This window comes from Lutra lutra, chromosome 3 (assembly GCF_902655055.1).
Source record: "Lutra lutra chromosome 3, mLutLut1.2, whole genome shotgun sequence".
Lineage (NCBI taxonomy): Eukaryota > Metazoa > Chordata > Mammalia > Carnivora > Mustelidae > Lutra > Lutra lutra.
The window spans coordinates 39645000-39662584 of record NC_062280.1 but is presented as its reverse complement, the minus strand read 5'-3'; the positions used below and the strand labels follow the sequence as shown (position 1 = coordinate 39662584).

Genomic DNA, 17585 nt, shown 5'->3' with positions numbered 1-17585 from the left:
TCTGCCTGTCATTCTGTCTGCCTGTGCTCGCTCTCTCTCCCTCTCTCTCTGACAAAATAAATAAAATCTTAAAAAAAAAAATGTAAAAAATGAAATAGAAGAAACAAAATTTAAAAAAAACAACAAATGAAACAGGGGCACCAGGCTGGTTCAGTTGGTGGGGTGTGTGACTCCTGATCTCGGGGTTGTGGGCTTGAACCCCAAGTTGGGTGTAGAGATTACTTACATAAATAAAACCTAAAAAAATAAATAAAATTTTAAAATTAAAAATGTCACAGAGGCTCATCTCCTCCCATTACATTTGTAATTTATGACAGTGAAAAGCTGGAAATGACTTAGATGTCCAAACGCAGGGAACAGACACTAAGGGAAGTATGACGCTGCTGAACGATGGGATTGAAGCCACTAATGGTGAGACTTGTAGAATAATGACGTCAAGAATGCACGATTGGGCGCCTGGGTGGCTCAGTGGGTTAAAGCCTCTGCCTTTGGCTCAGGTCATGATCTCAGGGTCCTGGGATCGAGCCCCACATCGGGCTCTCTGCTCAGCGGGGAGCCTGCTTCCTTCTCTCTCTGTCTGCCTCTCTGCCTACTTGTCTGTCAAATAAATAAATAAAATCTTAAAAAAAAAAAAAAAAAAAAAGAATGCACGATTCAGGAGCGCCTGGGTGGCTCAGTGAGCTAAGCCTCTGCCTTTGGCCCAGGTCATGATCTCAGGGTCCTGGGATCAAGCCCCGAGTCGGGCTCTCTGCTCAGCGGGGAGCCTGCTTCCTCCTCTCTCTCTGCCTGCCTCTCTGCCTACTTGTGTTCTCCCTCTCTCTGTCAAGTAAATAAATAAAATCTTAAAAAAAAAAAAGACTAAAAAAAAAGAATGCACGATTCAGCAGTAAGGATAAAAGATTAGAAAACTTTGGGTGAACTAGGGTCCATTTCTGTAAAATACACGTATCCAAGCACTGAAAAAAAATATAGAATGTTAAGTGTTATTACTAAGTGACACAATTACAGGTAATTCAAATTTCATTTTTACAAAGTTCTCTATTTCTAAAATTTTCTATAATACATATTATCTCATAATCATATTTTGAAGTCACTAAAAAAAATTTTTTTTTAAGTAATCTCTATGCCAAACATGGGGCTCAAACTCACGACAAGATCAAGAGTCACATGCTCTATCAACTGGGCCAGCCAGGCACCCCACTAAAAACAATTTTAATGCACAACCTTACATTTGTGACAAAATTATATACAACTCAATACATGCACATGAGTACCAAACTGAGAAAATCAGAATAAGGTCAACAGAACTGGATCAATGTCAGCATTCTGGTTGCACTACTGAACAACAGTTACGCAAAATGTCACTACCGGGGGACACTGAGCAGCTGTGCCAAGACTCTCTTTGCCTTATTTCTTAAAATTGCATGTGAACTTACAATATTCCACTTTTTTTTTTTTTTTTACGCCAGCATGAAAATGTATTTTCACTTTTTTAAAAACACAAGTGGTAGAATATTACATGATTCATTTTTCAAACATAGCATAATTATTATATAGGAATATAATTCTGTAAAAATTAAAAGTTGTTTGATACAGTTTCAAATTATTTTCAATCACTAACAGAAAACAAAAGTAAAGGCAATTTTATTAATATACATTGGAACATAAATCACATTTAAGCACAAATGTAAAAAACAATAGACTCATTTCTCATCTTTAACCTGTTTCTTCTCACTGTCTTCTTCCATATCAAAAGTAAATGGTTTGTCATAACCCATTAGATGGTTATAATCTTCAGGGTTTGGAAAGAGCCTTGGATTAACTAACAGCGATTTCGTTTTAGCATAAAATGTGGTAAACACATGTGTGCTGTCTGGAATCTTCACGTCATTCTGGTGAAACACGGTACTCGTTTCTAAAAGCACAACATTGTAAGTAATGGCTTTGTAAGTGTCTGTTGTAGCTTCATGGTACAACCGAACAACATAGCCTTTTGTAATAAAGTGAAGCAGTGCTGGAGTGATCACTGTAAAGCTTCCTATGATGCCATAAAATAATATTTGCAAAGGCAGACTTCCAAATATAATATTGTTTTGTGCAAAAATGTATGGTAGTAATGCAAGGCTGATGACACTTGTAGAATAAGAGAAACATTTCACACCAAATACTGTTCGTGCCAGATTCCCAGTATAAATCAGCCTTCCATCTTCTGATTTTTCAAGCTGTGTATGTAAGCATCGAATGCATCCTTCCCAACAAAGAGGTACCTGCGTTCGCACCCGCCGCCCGAGAAACTGCGAAGCTCCCCGCAGCCCCGCGCTTCCGAAGCCAACCAGCCCCGAGGAGCCGCTACAAGGGGCCACCCGCGAGGCGGCCGCCCTAAAGCCTCGAAGAGCGGCGGTCGCCCACGGCACCGTCCTCTTCCCGCCAAGCCGAAGTCCCCAATATTCCACTTTTATTTATTTATTTATTTATTTTTAAAGATTTTATTTATTTACTTGACAGAGATCACAAGTAGGCCGAGAGTCAGGCAGAGAGAGAGAGGAGAAAGCAGGCTCCCCACGGAGCAGAGAGCCCGATGCGGGGCTTGATCCCAGGACCCTGGGATCATGACCTGAGCCGAAGGCAGAGGCTTTAACCCACTGAGCCACCCAGGTGCCCCAATTATTCCATTTTTAAAGAAAATGTGTATTTCCACAAAGAAATTTTACTACACTTTCTAATTTTTTAGTAAGGGAAACACTAAAATCATTCCCATTAAAGTCAGGAATAAGACAAGGAGGCCCATGACCACATTATTCCACAATATTGCACAGTCTTAGCCAGTAGGCTAAGAAAAGGAAAAGTCATTATAAATAAGGAAACAAAACAAAAATATCATTATTTGAAGATGATATGACTGCCAACCTAGAATACAGGAGTATCAATCAAAAGAATCTCTCAGATTAAAAGAGTTCAGAAGGATAGCTGGATATCAAATCAATATGTGAAAATCTGTAACTTTCCTCTATACCAGTAGCGTATTTCTCCCATTTTTATGCCACTCCGTATTATTTTTTTCTGTTGCCAGACAACTTATGCTTTGTTAACGTAAAGAATAAGGCAGAGGAATAATGATGTGGTTGAGAGCGTGTCAGGAAAAATGGATAAAATACTGAGAGCAGCACAATAACTGGTGTGGGATGTCAGTGTGGTCTCCTTTCTGCACTTGGCTTTGTGAGGCACAGGGGGCAGGTGCCATTGGCCAGGAGTGGCCGGGAATCCCATTATCAACAGAGTCCATGTTCTTAGCACTTCTTTAGCTCCTAACAGACACACGAGCAACTGGGGATCTTTCTTACCATCTTGCCACTGACTGTGGCCTCCAGAGAATCCACCAGCTCTGCTGTGACCCCGATGAGATTGTGGTAGTCCGCCTGGATCTTATTGTACCGCTTCAAGTATGTCATGGACCTCCGTTCAGCTTCTACCAGCTGCTGGTGGAGCTGCTGGGACACATCTAGGAAGACATTATATATTCAAACAAAACAACAGTACAAAAACCCCACAAAAATACAAAATAGTCATATTCTTCTCAAGGGAGTATCGTGTCTACTTTCAGAATATTTTGCTATCACAATGAACTTGACATTATTCGTGGTTAACGCTTTGCTGCTATTTCTCCACGTGTTTAATTACCAAGTGCTCTGTAACCACTGATTTTCAATTTCTTATCTCTGGTAGTTCAACTGACCCATCACTGGTTTTCCTCACAATCTATTTCCTTGACTGAGCTCCATGCAATTTCTTTTAGTTGTTCTATGAACAAAGAAACAAACTCAGTGTTTCTTTCTATAATCAGCTCACAAACTGGATGAACCAGACCTGCATCTTTTCCCCATTTTGACCAGTGAGGTTATCTGGGGGAGAGTAAGTATCTGCAGGACAATTCTTCATTTTAAATAAAGGTTAGGCTACTTGACTAATGCTGAGAAAGTGAGAATCCAGAATTAGGTAAGGTTCTAGGTGCTCACTCTGCCAGCTTGATAGAGCACAAACCGCCCCACTGGGCCTTAGAGCAGGCAACTTTGGAAGGTGCTAGGGCTCTCTTCTTGGGCTCCCCAGCAGGGGCAGCACTTGATGGCCATATCACCCGGGACACAGCTGGAACAGCAAATCTTCATCAGTGTCAACACTCCTTTGCCCTCTCTTACTGCCCTCTGTCCCAGAAAGCTAAGTTTGCATCGAAGGAAATGACGCTGCCCCCAGACCCAAGTTTAACTCCCTCTTGTCCCAATCCAGGGACCATGTAATACTTAAAAGTCATTGTTTTAGAACACATTTCATCCATACAGAGAGAGATTTTAAATCATAAAGGCCTGGGCTCAAGCCCCTTCTCTACCACTTTCTTGCTGGATACCTTGGGCAAGACACTTAACTTCTGTGATACTCATTCCTTTTTTTTTTTTTTAAAGATTTTATTTATTTATTTGATAGACAGATAGCACAAGTAGGCAGAGCAGCAAGCAAAGGGAGAGGGAGAAGCAGGCTCAAGCTGAGCAGGGAGCCCGATGCGGGGCTCGATCCCAGGACACTGGGATCATGACCTGAACTGAAGGCAGACATTTAACCAACTGAGCCGCCCAGGTGCCCTTCTATTTTTTTTTTTTTTCTTTGAGAGACAGAGAAAGGATACACACACATGTGAACATGCAAGGGGGAAGCGGGGCAGAGGGAGCGAGAGAATCCTAAGCGGGCTCCATGCCCAACAAGGGGCTCAATCTCACGACCCTGAGACCATCGCCTGAGCCAAAATCAAGAGTCGGACACTTAACCAACCCAGCCGCCCAGGCACCCCTGATTCTCATGTCTTAACCTATGAAATGGTGATGATAGTAATGACCTCGAAGAGTTATTGTGGGATTGTACAGCACAGGGAATACAGTCAATAATATTGTAATAACACTGTACAGTGACAGATGGGACAACACCTATCCAGGTGAACACCGAGTATTGTACACCTGAAACTAATACAACACTGTATTAATTTAAGAAACAATGTATTCAATTTTTTTAAAAGCACACATAGAAAACCAAATCATTGGGAAGATTAAATGGACAGATACATCCAAGTGCCTAGTTCACCAATAGCCCATGGGAGGTAGTCAATAAGTGGTAGCAATTACTATTATTTCCTCTATGCGAAGGGCCCAAGATCTTCTAAATGTATTTCTATGCAAGAAGAGAACTTGAAAAAAACAGAAGTTACACTGGAAAACAGCAGGACACAATGTTTGAAATATGTCAGAATCATCCAAAAATAAAGATGATCAAGCCTCACTTCCAGAGATTCTGATTTTGTGGGTGTGGGCTGGGAGCTGAGAAACGACAGTGTCAACAAGTCCCCATGTGGCTCAGACACAAACCACACATTTGAGAACGGCCATCCTAACTCATCTATTCCTCTTACTGTTCTAAACAGCCATGAAGATCGTGCACAAACTATATTTCAAACACTTTATTTCATGATTATATGTAGAAGTAAAGTATCTTAACTATTAAAACCCAAAATATGGGGCACCTGGGTGGCTCAGTGGGTTAAAGCCTCTGCCTTGGGCTCAGGTCATGATCCCAGGGTCCTGGGATAGAGCCCCACATCTAGCTCTCTGCTCAGCAGGGAGCCTGCTTCCTCCTCTCTCTGACTGCCTCTCTGCCTACTTATAATCTCTGTCAAATAAATAAAATCTTAAAAAAAAAACCCAAAATATCACATAATAATGAACTAATATTATTATTATTGTTTAGCATCCTTCAAATCTCAGTATTGAAAGATAACTTTAAAAACTCTTCCAGCATGAATTTACATCAGGTATTCAATCTTTGGAGAACATCTCTGGAAATCATTTATCAAGTTTTTACTTAAATATTATTAGAGAGAAGGAGTCACTATCATTGTCCTATGCTAAATATTTTTAAGGATTTTTAAATGTACAAAATTCTCGATTACATAGACTAGAACTTCCGACGATGAAAATTCTACAGGTTGGTTCATAATTCTATTAGTAATGACAATTAGAGAGCATCCGTGCAAACTTTCTCAATGCGTACCAAGTGGCAGATGATGAATGAAGTACCAAAACCCATTAACTAGGACAAATGACCTCACAAATCATCAATTTTTATATTGATGATAAATTTTATATTGTCACCAAAGTCGTCCTCTTGAAAGGAGACTGCAGAAAGGAACACTCCTGCTTGGAAACTTGGAAACTCAAAAACTCACTGTGCCATTAGCTAAATGTAAGGGACTACTGTGGCACTTCTGCCTTGGGATCCCAAAATTGGAAAATTCCAAAGTATGGCACATCCAAGGGTAGAGAGACCTAACTGCCAGCAGCCATAGGAAGGAGAGAAGTGGGCAGCTGGGCTGAAATAGTTGTGACCAGTTCAAATACACCAGTCAGCATAAGAGCCTGCTGACCATACAGACACCTTAGCTGCCTGCAAACAGGACCTGACTTAGTGGAAGCTACTGGGGTCACAGCTCTAAGATCTCAACTTTATTTCTGAGCATTAAAAAGAACTCTGACTCTTTTTTCCTTTTTCAAAAATTTTATGAGACAAGGACATCTGAGCCAAGATCCCTTGCCACGCAAGAGCTCAAGTTTTAGTGGAGAGGAGTCATTACAAATTCCGTGTTATATTAATGAAACTGTCTTAGTCATGCCAGTGACATTTACTGGGACTCTTCACATTTCAAAACTGACATAATTTGTACCAAAATCCAAGGAACTACATCTCAAGTTTTAAACAATGAGATGTATATATACAACTAAAAGAATGTGGGTTAAGGTCACAGAAAGGTTCTGGATCATTCCAGCATGCACTGAAACAGTAACAGAAGTGATGGAGATCTCCCCTGCGGCCAAGCCTCAAGCTTTCTCTTAACATTTCCATTTTAAGTACATTGCTTTTTTTTTTTTTTAAAGAGTAGATGAGATTTAATTTTAGAGATCCCTTTGTTGCTCAAGACAAAATGATACATTTTAAAATATGGAACTCTTTTTCCAATATCTAAAATCTATAACCAATCACTCTAACTTTACAATACAATATACTCTCTTCCTTGTATTCAGATATAAATCAGCTCTTTGCTATTCTGCTAATCTATAAGTGCTGGATTAAGAAAGTTATGATGTATAATCATGAATATAAGTCATCATTTTAAAAACACCATTTAGGGCGCCTGGGTGGCTCAGTGGGTTAAGCCGCTGCCTTCGGCTCAGGTCATGATCTCAGGGTCCTGGGATCGAGTCCCGCATCGGGCTCTCTGCTCAGCAGGGAGCCTGCTTCCCTCTCTCTCTCTCTGCCTGCCTCTCTGCCTACTTGTGATCTCTCTGTCAAATAAATAAATAAAATCTTAAAAAATAAATAAATAAATAAATAAATAAATAAAAACACCATTTAGGTCTCTACACTCTAGAAAAATGGTCAGCTGATGATTTTCTGAAGGGATCAAATCAATTAATGGCAAAAATGCTAAAAGATACTATTTCTCTACCTTTTTTAGATGGCCAGGTAAAATAATAACACAATATGTTGTATTTCCAACCTGAATTTTTCTTCTAAACTCCATTTTAAAATGTAATTCCTTTTGAAACAATTTTCCACTCCAAGCACTTTTCTAGCCTCCTTCAACACTTATGGAAATCAGCTTGTCCATGAACCTTACCTATCAAGATACACAGAATAATGACTTGCCCAACCATTCAATGTAAAAACAACACCTAAGTCCACAATTAAATTAAACTGGTGGCATGTCTGGGCTTTGTGACCACTGCAGCCATAAGTGTGGGAGGAGGGGACAAAGTGCAGACACCGGCCAACCACAAAGTGCAGACACTGGCCAACCTGGAGCCCCGAGCACCAGTGCCCAAGGGGGCTAACCTTTGGTCTCCATGGCAACACCGCATGCAACACACAGGCTGTGCCTGCCAGTCTCAATTCCACGCACATTCTGCTTGGCTTCCTCAGCAAACTCAATAAAAATCAAACCAAAAGAAGGCTCAAACCCCCTGGTCTCCCTGCTGAAATCCAAAGGAAAGATCTATAGAAAAACACAGGCTCGTCCCCTCGCAGATTTATTTTATCTGTGAAAGTGGGCCACTTCTCAGTGGTTCCTATCTGGCTAGCCTTCGAAACCGCAGGGTATGCTGGGGTGACAAGGGCTGGCTGAGGCTCAGGAGTCGGGAGGCTTTCCACCATCTTTCCCTCCACAAGCATCTAGGAGCTCAAAGACAGAATCTGAACATGGACCAAACAGATTCAATCAAGAACTAAAGCGATTTTCTGAAACTCAAAGGACGCAGGTGGGATAGTGGTTTTCAAATAACTGCCACGTCTTTGACACTCCTTTCTGTCCAGAGGCGGAAGGCCATTCTCCTTCCCCTGAATGCAGGCTGGCCTTGGGAATTGCTTCTTTTTTGTTTTTTTTTTTTTTAAATATTTTATTTTATTTATTTGACAGACAAAGATCACAAGTAGGCAGAGAGGCAGGAAGAGAGAGAGGAAGAAGCAGGCTCCCTGCTGAGCAGAGAGCCTGATGCGGGGCTCGATCCCAGGACCCTGGGATCATGACCTGAGCCAAAGGCAGAGGCTTTAACCCACTGAGCCACTCAGGCGCCCCGGGAATTGCTTCTAATGAGAATACAGCACACATGACACTGAGTTCCTTGAGAGGCTGGTTTAGAAAAGGTGACACGGCTTCCACTGGCTCTGTCTGGGGACATTTGCCCTTGGAGCTTGGTCACCATGCCATGAGGAAGCCCAGGCCACTCAGATGTTCCAGACAAGGGCCTCAGACTTGCGCTCGTGGGTAAGGAAGTTTTGAAGATGGCTCCACCAGGCTCCGTCTGCATCCACGAGACATGGAGGGAGAAGTGCCTGAGCACAAGACTCACACACCACACAAGATGATGATGACAATATAAATAGACATTGTTGTTTTAAAGCCACGAAGCCTGAGGCGGTGCACTAGCTTACAACAGAAACAGTGGGGCAAAGGCGCATTTCTGGGAGTCACGGGGCAGAACCCAAAGGCCCAGTGCAGTGTATGAATTCCCACTGCTCTGGGGGCGCCTGGGTGGCTCCGATGGCTAGTGATGACTCTTGGTTTTGCCTCAGTTCATGACCTCGGGGTCCTGGGACTGAATCCCGCACTGGGCTCTATGCTTAGCACAGGGTCTGCTTGAGGATGGGAAAGAGTATATGATGTGTTTCACACCTTTGGTAAATTCTGGTGGCATAATCCTCAGTCCCTCTCCCTCTGCCCCTGCCCCCGCTCACATTCTCTTTCCAGCTCTAAAAATGGATAAATAAATTGTTTAAAAAAAAAAAATTCCCACTGTTCCTAATATGAGAAAACTGGCAAGGGATCCATGCCAGCCAAGACCCGGGAACTGTACTAACCCCTCAGGGAGCAAGCCTGAGGAGCTGAGGAAATCTGCTGGGACTCATCCTCGGGCACACTACCCTGGGGGCAGAGCAGCCTCAGCGAGCCCCAAGGCTACGGGCCTGCTGACCCCTGGAGCATTCCATGTTGACCCCACAAGGCCACATCTGTGGCTCAGCTCCTCCGTGCTCAGGCATGGACCGATGCTCCCCTGTGAAGGAGCAGTGGGTCCTGTCCCTCTGAGCTGCGGGGGGCAGGAGGGTGGCAGAACCGCTGGGGACACGCACAGCCACACAAGGCAGAAACAGGCATTCAGACTTCCCGCATCTAAAGCTACTGCGTCCCTCCTTGTGTGTCAAATGTAAAACGTTCCTCTGTCAACTCCCTGGAAAGCAAAGAGCTAAATAATTTACCAATGTTTCCTTTTTTTACAAAACTTTAACTCTCTAAAAAAAAAAAACAAAAAAAACAAAAAACCACGGAGAAACAATGGCAGGAAGTTTTGCAATCCCCTCTAACATTACCCTGCCTTGGGAAGGGCCAATGTGCTATTTCACGTGGTAAAACTCCACCTGCTGGGCACTGACACCAGAACTTAGGCGTGAAACACTTCACGCACCCTTTCCAACATTTCAGCAGTTTCCTAATGTAGCATCAAAGCCAAAGCTCAGGCAAAGAGCCACAATTGTGGTCACTATTTGTTTTATTGTTGTTGTTGTTGTTTTACAAACCCTTGTGTCAAGGGCTGACCGGCTACTGACTTCATATTACCTAACATTTTTCTCACCTTACTGAAAAATGAACAGTTCTGGTGTTTTAAAAAAAAAAAAAAAAAAAAAAAAGCTCATAATGGAAAACCATCATTTTATGCTAAAAACTTAATGTTGGAATTCCTACTTTGAATGCAAAAGATGGAAATGCTTCTAAGATGGTGCTCCATATTGCTACGGAAGTAAGACCCCACACACTAGTTCAAGGTAAGAGTGAAGATACTAAAATGATTCGTTCCCGCCCCCACCCGGCTGCACAGGATCTTCTGGCTGTGCTGCTGCAGTTCTGTCCCTTGGGGCAGGGCCTGGATTCCCTTCATCTTTCCGCATCTGGGTTACCTTATCCACCAGCCCTCCTGCAGAGGGGGCCTCAAGGAACCTCAGATAAACTTGGTTGCAAAGCACTTCATAAATATTTAGACTTTTATTAATTAAAAAAATAATTTAGACTTTTAAAGCCTTTGTTCACCAAGTTCACACATTTTCTCCATCTCTATTCCTATCTCACTACTCAAAAGTGAGTCAAAACTTTTGAGCTGGCAAAACTGTTCTTTAAAAATGTTAATCTAGGGATGCTTGGGTGGCTCAGTCTAGTAAACGACCGACTGTTGGTTTCAGCCCAGGTTGTGATCTGTGTCATGAGATGGAGCCCCACATTAGGCTCTGTGCTTAGCTTGGAATTTGCTTGGGGCTCTCTCTTCCTCTCCTTCTGCCCCTTCCCTCTGCTCGCTTGCTTGCGCGTGCACGCTCTCTCTCCCCCTCCCAAAATAAGTAAATAAATAAATCTTTAAAAAAATAAAAATTAAACAATAAAAAATGTTAATCCAGATGATTTACCTTTGTTACTTTGTCCGTTCTCCTTCTGGGATGAGAAAAAAGTTGAGGAAAACAGGCATTGAGGATAAAGTCCTCAGGGTCTCTCACACTATGTGGCCAGTCTGAGAAAGAGCCTTAACAAAGGTCTAAGGGAGAATTCTCAGGACAGTGAAGGCTGATTCCTAATGTAGCTGTAAGGAGCTGAGACAGTTACAGACTTCTCAGTACTTGGATGCCTCACTCTCAAGTGACTCCTCTTCTCTCCAGCTCAATTCCTGCTGCGTGCGTGCAAGTCTTGGCGCTGTTTCAACAGCCCCCTAAGCAGCCTCCCTGCCCCCTTCCAAAGACCGTCCCCACTGCTACCAAACATTCTACTAAAAAATGCAAACTGAACATACACCCTTCAACTCTGTCACTTCCATTTTAGAGCTCTACCCTAAGAAAATTGAGATCGGGATGACAACAGCAAAACACTGTAGCTGAGATCACACTCTGGAGCCAGACTGCCTGAGTTTCAATCTCAGCTCCCACACATCGGGCCACATGACTGAAGGCAAAATACTTAACTTGTTCGGTTTGTGTTTTCTTAATTTTTTTTAGTAACAGCTTTACTCAGATATAATTCACATATAACTCACCCATTTCAAATATGTATTTCATTGGTTTTCAGTATATTCATAGAGTTGTGCAACCATCACTACAATCAATTCTAGAACATTCTTATCACCCCCCCCAAAAAAACCCTGTACTCATTAGGAGTCATCCCCATTTCCCCTACCCTCCCTGGCCTTGGGCAACCACTATCTACTGTCTCTGTTGATTTGCCACTTTTGGACCTTTCATACACACGGAATCATATAATATGCAGTCTCTCATGTCTGGCTTCCTTCCCTCAGCACAATGTTTTCAAAGTTCATCCATATTGTAGCATCTGTCTGTCAGGACTTCATTCCTTTACACATCTGAGTGATATTCATTATACGGGTATGCTTCATCTTAGCTATCGATTCACCCCTTGAGAGACACTTGGGTTGTTTTCGCTTTCTGGCTCTTTTGAATGCTGTGAACATTCGTGTACACATTGTCATGTGGACATAGGTTTTCAGTTCCCTTGGGTATAAAGCTACAAGAGGAAATGCTGGGTCATATGGTAACTCTATGTTTCAACTTTTGAGGAAACAGGCTATTTTTGAAGAGTATTTAATGATACGGAGAAATGTTCTCTTCATTTGATAAAAGTATTTAAAAACACACACATGTACAGGTATCTGTGTTTATGTAAACTACATATTTTGGGGTGTATGTACATATACAAATGCATTTCTGTGCTTTCTAGACTTTCTATGAGGAATATGATCAATTTCATAATCAGGAGTAAAAAGGAGTGATTTTTTTTTCACATGTAAATATGAGCATGATATTCTTCTACTAAAAGGCTTTAAAGGCTTCTCTTGACTTACAAGACCTCATACAAAGCTTTGTGCCTGGGGCCCTGCCTAGTCTCTGATTTTCTATTCTTCAGGTCCAGCAATACTGAATTCCCAAATATACTGTCTCAGTCCTTTTGCATGAGCTATTTCCTCTACCTGGAATTCTCTTCATGGGCCTTGACACACTCTCCCATGAGTGCCTCATTCACCTCAAAAACATGAAAGCCAACACTAACAGTTAAATCCCCATCTCAGTGGCGCCTAAGCCAGTGTGCCCCTCCTGCACCACAGGGGGTCTCCATCGGCTTCAAAAGGATACGTATAATGTTAAAAGCTTCGGCGTGTTACTGGCCTTAAAAATTAAAGCCAGAAACTTTTCCAACTTCAACTTTAATTCTGGAGTCCAAGAATCCTGAAATAAAAAAAGAAAAATGATAAAAGCCCTAGATCCTTAAGTGCCAAGAGCACTGGCAAATTGTGGCCTTTGGTTTAAAATAACCCCATCCAACAGTTACTGAAATCAAAAGCTTGATGCCTTGCCGGTGGCGCGATGCTGTGAAAATTAGGTTTTTGGACATCTGACCAATTCATTTATAAAAGATTCAAATACCCACAGCAGGAGGAAAGAACAGAGTTCTTTCATAAACAAGGAAAAAAGAGCCCTGTACGTGATTTGAATATTTCAAGTGATTTAAGCGCAAGCATGACAAATAAACTTATTAGGTGGAAGGCCAAACAGAATTCAGAATCGTGGAAGCACACACGGTGCTGGCAGGCACACACGGTTATCACTCAGTTCCTGAGAGTTTCCCAAACAGAAAGACTCATTTCCATAAACCTCATCTATTTCTTCTTCTTCTTTTTTATTTAAGATTTTATTTATTGGACATAGAGAGAGACAGCAAGAGAGGGAACACAAGCAGGGGGAGTGGGAGGAGAAGCAGGCTTCCTGCTGAGCAGGGAGCCCAATGTGGGACTCCATCCCGGGACCTGAGCTGAAGGCAGATGCCTAACGAATGAGTCACCCAGACGCCCCACCATAAACTTCATCTAGGTAAGAAGAAAAAAAAAAGACAGAAGCTGTTATCTGCCTCAAATAACCCATCATGTCAAGATTTACGATATACTTTCAGTTTGATTTGTCTTTTAATAATAAATTACTTATCTCAAGTAATGCTCATTGAGAAGGAAAAAATAATGACTTAACTAGTAAAATAAAAAGTGTTACAAGCAATTATCTTCCTCAGGACAATTTTCCTTACAGTCTTTATATAAAAATATCTACACCCAAACCAAGAAGTTCCATAAAAAAGAAGCAAGATCTCTAAAAATTCCTTGGTACTTACCTCTTGGGCCCTGCCCCCTGCCCCAGAACCCAGTCCTTCCCCGCTTTCCCTCCCCAGCTCTGCGCCCTTATCCATGCCCTCACACCACCTGTTCTACCCAGGGCATCATCTGGCTTTTTGAAAAAATACTCTCATTTTTTTTTTTTAAGATTTTATTTATTTGACAGACAGAGACCACAAGTAGGCAGAGAGGCAGGCCGATAGAGGGGGAAGTAGGCTCCCTCCTGAGCAGACAGCCTGATGTGGGGCTCAATCCCAGGACCCTGGGATCATGACCTGAGCCAAAGGCAGAGGCTTTAACCCACTGAGCCACCCAGGCGCCCCAATACTTTCATATTTTAAAAAGATTGTGTAATTCCCTGATGTGGCATGATAGTTTTAGTTACAGTGTGTGTGTTATGGGTTGAATTGTGTCCCCTAAAAAGATATGCTGAAGTCCTAGCCCCCTCTGAACATGATGTCATTGGAACAGGGCTGTTGTAGATGTAATTACTTAAGATGAGGTCATGCTGGAGTAGGGTGGGCCCTTAGTGCAATAAGACTGGTGTCCTTCTGAGAAGGAAAATTTAGACACAGACACAGAGAGAAGGTGGGCCCATAAAGACAGGGGACTGGAGTTATGCTGCTACAAGCCAAGGGACATTTGAAGCCATGAGAGGCAAGGAAGGATCCTCCCCTAGAGGCTTCACAGGGAGCACGGCCCTGCCAACACCTTGATTTCAGACCTCCGGCCTCATGAACTGGGAGACAGTAAGATTCTGTTGTTTAAGGCACCTGGTCTGTGACCTTTGGTTCCAGCAGCTCTGGGAGACTAGTACAGCACACAAACACTAAAAGCTTCTGCACTCAACCATGTAAAAGAGAACTGCAGGGAAGGACTACTATGTTGGCTAACAGAAATGGAGATGTCTTAAAAAAACAAACAAAACAAAATATTTGGGACATGCAGACTTTCAGTTAAATTGCTCTGCTGCTGATTACTATGTTGTATAACCAACAAGCATATATTTTCAATTTAACTGTTTACCTCATGATGCTCTGCTAATGACAAGGAGAAGACTGGGATAATATCTCTCTGGGCAATGAATCCCCTTTTTTTTTTTTTCTTGACTGCTCTTATTTTTCTGTGCTTTCAGCCTTGAGAACAAGAACATTTCCCAAGTGTACTAGGCACCTGACTGCCCAGCTCCCATGGGGCAGGGGAAGCAATGGGCCGGTTCTCCATACTGCCTGTACTAAGTCACTCCTGCTCGTCACATCATAGTCTTTCCACTTGTAGAATGTAGACTTTACACTAGATGAGTGATTGTCTGACTTGTTTGCCAACAGCAAAATGCTTCTGATCATTCAAAATCTTGCCCAGAACCCTAATGTATGAAATAAATAAAAGCAGGGTATTCTTGTGGAAAGGAGGCGAGAGCTTCATGCTTGCCTCTCTTGGACTACCCACTGCCTCTCTCTCCCTCGCAGAGCCCACAAGAATTCCTTCCATTTCTTTCCATTTTGCTAATTAAGCTTGACTTGGTCCCTGGCACCTAAGTGCCCAAAAGTTTTTCTGGAAGTGATCAATACCTAAATATCTCTTCAAGGAGATGCTCACAGACAAATAATTTGCTGAAAAGAGCTCATTTCAATCTCTACAAAGGAATTTCCTTTCGTGACACCTCAGCAGAAAAGATAACCTAAAAAAGCAATGAAAACAATATAAAAAGGTGGATAAGTTAACCATATTTTAAAATCCATCCTCAAGTGGCAAGAAAGGAAAAGCAGAGGCTAAAAATGACAGTTTTCACTCTAAGGATAACTCAGAGTCTAGAAGACCTTACACCTCAGTTCTAAGAGCAGTCATGGTACAGAAGACAGTAGACCCTAGGATCCACTCATAGTAAGCAACCTAATAGGAGACCCTGGCATAAAACTGGGATCCCAGGGCATCTGGGTGGCTCAGTTGGTTAAGTGTCTGCCCTCGGTTAAGGTCATAATCCCAGAGTCCTGGGATCAAGTCTTATATCGCGCTCCCTGCTTAGCGGGGAGTTTGCTTCTCCCTCTGCCCTCCCCCATTTCATGCACTCACTCTCTATATCATCAGGAAAAAGTCTATACCATCAGGAAAAAGTCAAGGACAAGCCAATTTACTGCCTAGAAGGCTACAGCAAGGAAATCTACCTGTCTTGAACTTGACATTAGGTAGAAGGGGGGGAAAACCTCATTTGAAACTTCATAACCACAAAAAAAAAAAAAAAAAAAAATTGCAGCCTAAACTGAAATTATCTATGTGGTTCCCAAAGCCTTGAGCAAAGAAATTCAATTTAAAATGATCCTGGGTTGGTAATGCCTTATATGACTGAGAGATGCAAATTCAGATCTTGTCTGAAAGAACCAAACTCCACTCAGGCCTCAAAAAATTCCCACAAGTCCCAAGTAAAATAAACTCATTGTCAAAACTCAAAATAACTTTTTTTTCCCCAAAAAGAGACATAAGGCACAGTGCATGAGAACCAGCAGATATTAAACTCAGCAGGAACAAATCTACAAAGGCTGCTGATGTATAATATGGTAAAAAAATAAAAAGAAAGGCTTGAAAATATGAGTAAAGAATAAGAGACTATAAAAAATGACCCAGGGGTGCCTGGGTGGCTCAGTGGGTTAAAGCCTCTGCCTTCGGCTCAGGTCATGATCCCAGGGCCCTGGGATCGAGCCCCACATCAGGCTTTCTGCTCAAGGGGGAGTCTGCTTCCCCTCTCTCTCTGCCTGCCTCTCTGCCTACTTGTGATCTCTCCCTCTGTCAAATAAAGAAATAAAATCTTAAAAAAAAAATGCCCAATAAACTTGAATTAAAAACAAAAACTTCCATTAATAAAAGTTAGTAACCGAAATTACAAATTCAAAGAAGAGATTAAAGAACAAATTAGACTGTCTGAAGACAGGTGTAAATAAATCACCCAGAATACAGCCCCAACAGAGCTCGCAAAATGGAAAATACAAGATTTTCAGAGACATGGAGGGCACAACACTGGGAACATCCTTGACTCTGCTAACCTGTGCACTTCACAATGGTTGAGATGGTAAATTTTATTTTTGTGTATTTCACCACAAATTTTTTTAAATGAAAAAAAAAGGGACAGAAGAAGCAAGTCTAATGCAGATTTAATCAGATATGTAGATTAAACATAGATTTAATCAGACATCCAATAAAAATAATAAAGAGGGGGGACGCCTGTGTGGCTCAGTTGGTTAAGCAGCTGCCTTTGGCTCAGGTCATGATCCCAGTGTCCTGGGATCGAGTCCCACATCGGGCTCTTTGCTTGGCAGGGAGCCTGCTTCTCCCTCTGCCTCTGCCTGCCACTCTGTCTGCCTGTGCTCGCTCTCGCTTCTCTCTCTATGACAAATAAATAAATAAAATCTTTAAAAAAATAATAATAAAGAGGAGAGGCAATATATGAAGAGGAAACAGAATTTTCCAGAGCTGTTGAAATACACAAAATATCACATCCAGAAAGCTCAGCAAATCCCAAGTGAAAACAGAAATCTACCCCTAGACATGCCATAGTAAAATTACACAACCTCAAAGGTCAGAGGAACAAGACAGATTACCTACACGGGAAGAGCAATTAGACTGATGGCCAAACTCCAACAGCAACAATGGGAGCAAGGTGATAACATCACCTTTGACATCATAAAAGAAAATAGCTGTCTGGGGCGCCTGGGTGGCTCAGTGGGTTGAGCGTCCAACTCTTGGTTTCAGCTGAGGTCATGATCTCAGGGTTGTGAGATCTAGCCCACACTGGGCTCT

At 42.2% G+C, this 17585-nt stretch overlaps 2 protein-coding genes across 4 annotated transcripts in view; both read right to left on the bottom strand.

Moving 5' to 3' along the window:
• The window catches only part of ARMC9 (armadillo repeat containing 9), a 160607-nt gene that overhangs the window by 122603 nt on the left and 20419 nt on the right, over positions 1 to 17585 (bottom strand). For all 3 annotated transcript variants that reach the window (XM_047721349.1, XM_047721350.1, XM_047721351.1), the window contains exons 6-8: positions 12766 to 12858; positions 11038 to 11062; positions 3342 to 3499 (exon numbers count right to left, since the gene is read on the bottom strand). In XM_047721349.1, the coding sequence (XP_047577305.1) occupies positions 3342 to 3499; positions 11038 to 11062; positions 12766 to 12858 (276 nt within the window). The remainder of the gene's footprint in view (positions 1 to 3341; positions 3500 to 11037; positions 11063 to 12765; positions 12859 to 17585) is intronic.
• Positions 1629 to 3267, bottom strand: LOC125094919 (transmembrane protein 70, mitochondrial-like). Its single transcript, XM_047720621.1, has 2 exons — positions 3156 to 3267; positions 1629 to 2452 (listed from the first exon to the last, which is right to left on the bottom strand). The coding sequence occupies exons 1-2, from the start codon at positions 3265 to 3267 to the stop codon at positions 1704 to 1706; spliced, it is 861 nt and encodes a 286-aa protein (XP_047576577.1). The 3' UTR covers positions 1629 to 1703.